Raw genomic sequence first — 8,351 nt, forward strand, 5'->3', positions numbered from 1 at the left:
TCCTCCAGCCTCCCAAAGGGTTACTGGGTATCTGCCTTGGCAGCAGAGGAGTCAAAGAGACAGACTTTTCATTTACACTGAGAACTCCCGGCTCTTCTGGCTCTTGTAAGAAGGCATTAAAAAAGTATATAAATTTAACTTATTTCAAGTCAACTTTTAAGCCTCTTTGTACTGTCAGAACAATCCAATGAAGATATCTTTGTACAAATAAAGTGAATAGGCCTCAACACTGAAGGAAGTTCAGCTTTGGAGCATCTGCATTGTAAATATTTTTGCTGAATACAACACTGAGCACCTCACAAACAGCAGTTCAGCCAACAGATAGATGCCATTTTCCTTGTCAGATTTCGTGCTATCTCAGTATCGCATACTTCTTGCTGTGGCTCTTAACTTCTTAAGATCTGCCATTGATGCTTTTTAGTGTGTCAAACAATGCCTGTTTGTGCTCTGGTTTTGCAGCCCTGACTCCTGGAACAGCTCAATTCTGATGACAATCACAAAGAGCAGGTCCTTCTCCACCTCCTATGCCATGTCTTCTACCAACCACCTGAATGCCAAAAGGCAGAGCCGGCAAGGTGAGTGGGCATCTGTGGTTCCATCAGGCTCACTTAGCTGCCTCCCCGTGACTAGCGCGTGCAAGCTGCTTTTGATCTCTGTCCAATCTGTCTTTTATTATTTTTCCTTCAATATAAATACAGTTATTTCTTTTCTTTAAAAAAGCAGTGGTTTAAAATGCTATAGCTCATAGTAATGCCATTGTAAATGTTTTGACTTTTATGATTTATAGAGGTTAGTCATGACATGATGCGGCAAGTGTGATACTAAATTGTGTTGTGATTTATATCCATGTAATTCCCTTGACTACAACAGGGCTGAGAACAGTGTTTTCTATAACATTTGTTAGATTAACTGTCTGTATATATTGCCTGACTGAGATTTCCTGAAGCACAACCTACATAATGCCATTTGGAGCTGTAGGCAGCAACTGACCCATCTTACACAAATGTATCCAGGACAAAGCCGTTGTAACTCAGAGGTCTATCTCTGTATATTCATTATTGTGAAAGTCCAAGTAGTTTTTACTGATTTTTAGAGATGAAAAATATGGGCCTTTTTACTCAGCTTTTTGTGCCTTTAAAAATTACTCCTTTTTTAACTGAGGGAAAGAAATTGAGGAGGTGACTTCTTAAGTGGTAATGAAATGTGCGATATGACAGCCATGAAGCAGTCTTAATCTACATTAACATGGTTCTCTTCCCTATACAACTGCAGGATAAAGTAATGTTTACCCATGCTTTAACTTGCAATTCAAAATGATCACAAGGCCTTCCTTTTTTGAATCGGCCCATTTTTTTTTCCAAACATGGAATAATGTTGAGCTAATGTTACTCAGAGATACTGGCCACCCAGACATCAGATGGAAATTGATAGATGCCTGAGGCCTGACATCAGAAAAGTCAGAGAATCCCAACTTAGAGATGGGTTTGAAGATATGGCTGCACAATTCTTCTGCATATCTAGCACTGTCATATTGCATCTCCTTTTCAAACTGAAGAGTTTATTGAGTCTCCTCTTGTACAGAAGCTGCTTTGTTATACTATAGTGAAGATTAAGTAACACAATATTATCTTAAAAGGTAACAGGCACGTAGACAAATGAATAAAATTGAACCTGGAAAATAATACTAAGAATCCAAGAATTTGTTTTAGAACAAAACAAAACCAACTTAGACTTGTGATTTTCAGAGATTAACCCATTACCGTGAAAGGGGTAAGTGTGTGTGTGTATACTATTTTATACTTGGAAAATGAGACTTACGAACTCCATCCGTCAATTTTACATTTAGTCTCTTCGGCTTCCAGAAGGTGCTAATAGTTGTCTCTGTTGCGCAAATACATGAGCTCCCCTGTGATGAAGGGAGAGTTCCATTCCATCGCAAACAAGTCCTAGAGGCACTGATTGACAGGAGTAAAAATTCTGGCTCAGCATTTTATGCAGAAGATTGATATTTTGATGTTTTAGACTGTTTACAATCATGCATTTTTAATTATGATTTGGTTTTGTGTTCCAACTAAAGAATTGCTTCAATTTGCACTAGTAGTTGCAAGTTAGACTTTTATGTATTAGCTCCATTGGCAATATATAATATTAATATATAATTGCAATATATAATAATAATAATAATAATTTAAAAAATTGTCTCTGTGCATAAAAACATTAGCATTTTTAAATACTGTTAGCTATACCTATTTTGGCAAAATTCTGAGGTAAACTCCAGTGTTTTCATATGTAATTTCACATCACATTGAAGTTACAGTTTTATTTCTTCAACACCGCACATGTGTAAAAGTTCTGGAGGGCCTAAGCAGATGGGTGTACTTAAAAAAAAAAATCGTCCTGTATTGTTATTCTTACCTTGATTGTTCAAAATTCCTTGCTGTAGCAAGACACATTTTCTCTCACTTTTGCCAATAAATGATTAAATGTTGGGTTATTGAAAATAGGTTTGTATTTTTCTGGTAAATTTATTTCTTTTTTGTTACTTACCCTGGCAAATTACTCTTTTAAAACAAAATTCAACCAAATACATTTCAAGAGACAGGAGCCCAGACTAGCAGTAGAAAGCCAGCTGTAATTAGAAACATTATTGTGAAAATTGCTGTTTAAATTCCCAGGATTTGTTTTAGATTGTTGAAAGGTGACCATATATATTGTATTCTCCAACAGTCATGAAGATTACCTGGTAACATATAGCTCAAAGATAGATAATAATCCAACTCAATCCCCTGTGCAACTAACAGACTGCAAAATGGTTTTAAAGACATATTTCTGTTGGATGGCAAGCAGATATCTCAAAGGATTAGTAAATGTGAAACAGAGGCTTTCTGTATTTTAGAGTGATTTCCATATGTCATGGCCATCTGATAACTTTTTAATTGCTCTGTAGACTGTAGGCTTCTGATCTCAAGACTAGCATAATATCCTAGTTGCAATAATTGAATTAAGACAGTAATACATACCACATGTTTGCTGAGCAAATACTGTAATCAAAACTTAGGAGAGGTTGGATATCTCAAAATTACAGTGTAGTAACTGTCAGAGATTATTTTTAACTCTTGGACTGTCAGCAGTAAATCATATTTTAACCTCATATCACAGTAAGTTGTTATCAGGAAAAACCACTGGAACTGTACACATCTATCGTGCAAGGTTAGTATTTCATAACTTAGATCAACATATTGCCTTATTCTAAGATAATTTTTGTGTCTGGAATGCATTTAGATAGTGGGCACAATTCAAACATAAAATCAGTTAAAGTTCCTAAGCTCGATATCATTTGGCTTTGAAGATGAACATGGTAAATGAACAGGGGCTGAGTTCCTACAAACTTTAGAACAGGAGATAAGTCAATTTACATGCCTTTCCTTTTAAGAATAAGTTTGCTCCTCTGTTCTTTATTGTGAATGGGACCTTTTTGTCTGAGACTAGAACATGCAAAGTGGCTTCAAAAAGAAGGGGGGCACTTTGTCTCAAACACTGGACTGGCTGATGCATTTCATCTTGGCAGTGGTGCTTTGATAGAATAAGGGACAGTGAGAACTACGTCTATGCTAGTGTTCGCACATGTGGACATTGGCAGTTTCTGATACACTATCTCAGGGGTATAATACCATGTGGTACAGGTAATGGTCACAAGTCTCCAATCGTAAGCAACAAATATTGAAAAGTAAACTCCAGCTGCATGAGATCAAGGCCAAAATCTGTGAGGAATGCAGAAATGGCACCATAAGTGCAATATTTTATATTCATATAATGTAAGGCTACCAAAAATTGGGGTTTTAGTTTATTGCTAGTCTTCACACATGTAGAAATTCAAATTTTCTGGGGATGTGTGTAAGCCTTTCTTGTCCCTGCTTCACAGATGGAGACAGTGAAACAAAGAGAAACTGCAGATGGGTCTGGGAACTGCCTATTTGGAGTTTGGTATCTCTGTCGCTAGAACATGTTGATACCAATAGTCATGCCACTAACGCACGCCTTTCATTTCATGCCTGCCAGTTAGTGCATCCTGCTCAACAGGGAGAATATGCTTCATATTTTGAGCCAGATCTTCAGCAGGTAGAAGTGGCTGATATTAATGGAGCTTCATCTCTCTGTGACAGCCGTGGGCTTGGCTCAGAGTGGAGGAGGGTTTTCTCTTATTTTTACGTTTGGAAACTATGCTGGTACCTGTGCATCTCAAGAGGAGTATTTCTGCACAGTGAACTCATACAACCATCTGCCACTTCTGTTAATTGACAAGACTCTTCTTTTCTCGTGCCAGGTATCCCGCCAAATATTTCACCTCTCAACTCCCCATGTCATTCACCGATTCAGGGGACGCCTGCCACCAGTCCTACCGGAAAAACATCTTCTGTGTCATTTCCAGACTCTACAGATACTGATGCCAAGCAAGGCTTAAAGCCACACAAAGTATTAACTTCTACTCAGAGTGCACCTAGCCTGTCAGACCCTATTATCAGCCCCTCTGTCATCTGCAGCAGGTGAGATAGTAATTCGACATGCGTTGGAATCATTTCACATTGTTCTCACAAACAAGCTCTTTTGGCCCACATACGCGTTTTGTGATTTGCTACAGTATCGTGTATCGGTATTTCGCCATATCCAAGCAGTTCTTAGCACATGAGTAATTGTGTAGATTGATGCTACAAAGTGCTTCTAAAGTGCAAGATGGTTAACTACACTTATAGCTTTTACTCATGTCAGATGCACAGTCTGATTCATAAATAAATTCTTTGTCAATAACTTGCAGATCCCAAGGTTGGATTTCGTGTTAACATTTCTCACACCGTGCCCTTAGCCTGAACAGTCACTTCTAGGTCACAGGCCAAGGCTTTCACAGCAGGCACCTGATGTTTGATAGAAAAATCTGGCTGCTAAGGTTTAAAAGCTGCTGGCCTGTAGCCTTCTGATAATGGTGTGCCAACAATGCCTGAAGACTATGTAATTTTGAGTGTGCTCTCAGAAGTGTATCCTGTCCTCCCTAAGCAGAGTCAGGTTACGTAGCATTGGGATTTTTTTCAGAAATCAACTGCCGACGAGTTCTTTCTACTGCTAGGGGTTACGGTAGCACAGTTTAATTTCACCCTTTAAAGTAGCCCACTATTAGATTACGCAGACCTGCTCTGCAAAATCAGCGTTTTGGGAAGAAAGTTGTTCTGCTTATCTTCTCAAAAAGGATTCAGTTGCTACGTTAGATTAGTAGAGTTTGCAATATGTGTCCAGTTCAGAATAGTGGGAAACACCAGTGTTAAGAAGCCCGTTCCGGTGCAGTTTCAAGGTTACCTTACTCATTAGAAGTTACTTTTGGTCATAGTAGGGAGTGATTTGTGATTATTGGCTAGCCAGCAGACAAGACGTCATCTGACGCTGGGTTAAATGTTATCAAGTTTGACTATCTTTGGAAATAGTTCTTCATTTCTGGCTTCAGTCACGTAACTTTGGATGTGTCTCAGTATGCTATGTGCAGGGCTCAGAAGTGGGTGTGAGAAAGTCAAAATTGAGATTGCAAGTTTGCTCAAGGGAGTCATCCTCACTGGAGTTCAGACTAGGATCCTGACAGGCTTTTAAGACATATTTAGGTGACTAAATAGAAACTAAGTGCTTTTAAAAGTTTTCCAAAGGTATTGCAAAGCTGGGACTTGCACTGATTCATTTAAAATAAAAACTATATTACACATAAGAAATATGCCATAAACGTGCTACTGTCTTATTAAACTGTGCCTTTATTACTACTTCAACAAAATATTACTACTTCAACTAGTAACAGTTATTGCTAGAAGCCTTCTATTAAAGAGAACAGTTAATAGTTGCATAAAAATGTCAAAAAAAATCAGTGTAAGGTTGTTGTAGATAGTAAAGAAATACATTTTCATGGTATGTGTAGACTTTGACTTCAGCGTACTCGGTAAAATGCTCATTAGCTTTTTTGTGGCTGCTGTCTTCTGTGATGTCTATGTAGGTTGCATAGCATATTTATGTTCTTAATTTCCTTGTTTTCAAATGCTTAGACTGTGTAAGCATTACAAATAGAGTACATTGCTGGCATAGACTTTGTTGTTGATTATTTGAAATAACCACATTATTTAAAATATTATGATGTAATGACTGCTAATAGAATTGGCATCCACTATTTCTAATCGTCACAGTTCCTTTAACTTCAATTGAAAAATCATGCGCAGTGTCACATTTCTAGCCATTAGTATCTAGAGATGTCATATCCACAGATATGAGCTGAACTAACAGCACATAAATAATGCACCCCTTAGTAATGCAAGGACAATTAAAAAAAAAAAAAAAAACCCAACAAAACAACAAAAAAACCCCAAACCCCCTAAAAACCCCAGAAATTAAATGGCTAAGACAAACTCAGACTTAAATTAACAAACACTGGAAATAAATGTTTTCATGTTTGAGCTTTCACATTGCAGATTGCTAGTCTTCACGGTATGCAGTGCCTTACGTTTACTGCCAAAAAACCTGCCTCGCTAGGAAATAATACCAAGCCAGCAAACCTCTGCCACCACCAAACCAACCCCTCCCTCAACAAAAGTGGAAAAGAAGTCTTGATGGGTTCAGTGCTTTAAATCAGATCCACGCAGGCAGTGGCATCAAGACAGCAGCTTTACTATACTTTTTTTTTCTTATAAATTAAAATGTGGTAGGACAGCAGAGTTTGAAAACTGCATTAAATAAGAACATAAACCAGGCAATGTTGCTAAAATAACTTGTAAGTAATCATTTTTAATTCTGCTTAGTGGATGAGGTGGGAATCCTGTGGTGAAAAGGTTAAACAATCCTGTGATTAAGAAGTATATTCTAATGCCTGTGCGCGAAGGGAATTGAGTTAAAGTTGCATGGGCACGTTCACTTCTGACATAGAGCAGATTTCAAGTGTTCTACTAGGTAGCTCAGTAATTTATTTATTTTTTTAATATAGTGTTTTATGTGGACCATACATATTAAATCAGTGTGAGTTTGCATATGATCTGGAAATAAAGAGGTACACTTACAATGATGCAAAAGCCTTGGAGCATTACGACCAATCAAAGGCTCTCTTTCTCTTTTACATTTTGGCTTGTTAGCATTGACCTTATGGAAACCACATGGAATGTGGGACAAATTAATACTTTTTTTTCATCTTGTTTATAAACCCAAGTGATACAAGATTTATTTGCTTGGCTATGCACTACAAGTATCATTGTATACAGATTTGTATTTATTTAAAATTCTTTCAGGAATTCATTATGTCTGCAGGGCATACCAACCTCCAAAATATGTTTTGGATGACCCAGTCAAAAGCCATCTGGCACAGGATTTCTGTGATTTTTATATGGTGAACTTCCATTGATGCAAAGTTTCTAGTGCAAAGTTTGACCGAACAAAATAATTTTGTAATAGTTGCTTTGCAAAGGCTGTTATATATAAGATACACCACAAAATACTGACTCGAACCAGAGAAAGAAATGTTAAAATGTCAGGTTTTCATGATACAATGCTGCTAAATGAGGCTTCAGATTTGTTAAGTTCTCTCATGTTTTTATAATATCTCATTGTTCCTTCAGGTCCTAGGTTCAATCATACTGGGACATTGTAATTTGAATTGTTCCAGCTGGTACTGAATTCACATTTAGGGCTTAAAGGGAATCACACACAAGGAATAAAGCATTTTAATGGAAGAGAAGAACCAGTCATTTGGAAAGGCCATGATATTGTGATCCCTCCCACAATGTCTTTCTCTTCTGGAAATGATGAAGTAGACTCTGTCTTCTTGTTTCGTTGCTAAATGTCTGGATGCCAGATCACTTGCCTCATGTTCTGTCCAAAACGCCCTCCTGGTCCTCATGTACTTGGTATGTTGTCACTGAATTAATGCCAAAATACCTTTTCCCTCCTTAAGAGGAACATACTCAAGTTTTAAGCAAGAAAAGGAGAGTAAACCCACATCATAACTGTGTTCAAATTGAATTATATAAGATTGTATGGCACTCTGGTACATTTTCATCATTTTAATTCATGTTTATAAGGCAGCTGTAGTACAAAACCAGGGGATTTTTTTGTACTGATAGACTTAGAGAATAAAAAACCCATTTAAAAAAAAATGATCACATGGTATAGGTTTACTGTTGGCAACACAAATTTAATGGTGGTGGCCAGTTAATCCAGTCTTTTTGTATTTTTGCCTTTTTAACATTCCTGACTTCCAATAAAACTTCAGCTCGCTCTTGTAATTTTATCTGGAGAATGCACCCTGTACCGTAACTTATACTGCATGACATAATCTTACACTG

General features: G+C 37.3%; 1 protein-coding gene across 1 annotated transcript in view; it reads left to right on the forward strand.

The window, feature by feature from the left end:
- PDE3A (phosphodiesterase 3A) overlaps nt 1–8,351 on the forward strand; it is a 95,044-nt gene that overhangs the window by 59,739 nt on the left and 26,954 nt on the right. The window contains exons 4-5 of the mRNA XM_009648696.1: nt 460–575; nt 4,325–4,544. Of these exons, the coding sequence (XP_009646991.1) occupies nt 460–575; nt 4,325–4,544 (336 nt within the window). The remainder of the gene's footprint in view (nt 1–459; nt 576–4,324; nt 4,545–8,351) is intronic.

The sequence above is a fragment of the Egretta garzetta genome, unplaced genomic scaffold (assembly GCF_000687185.1).
Source record: "Egretta garzetta isolate BGI_Z169 unplaced genomic scaffold, ASM68718v1 scaffold81, whole genome shotgun sequence".
In the NCBI taxonomy this organism is placed as follows: Eukaryota; Metazoa; Chordata; class Aves; order Pelecaniformes; family Ardeidae; genus Egretta; species Egretta garzetta.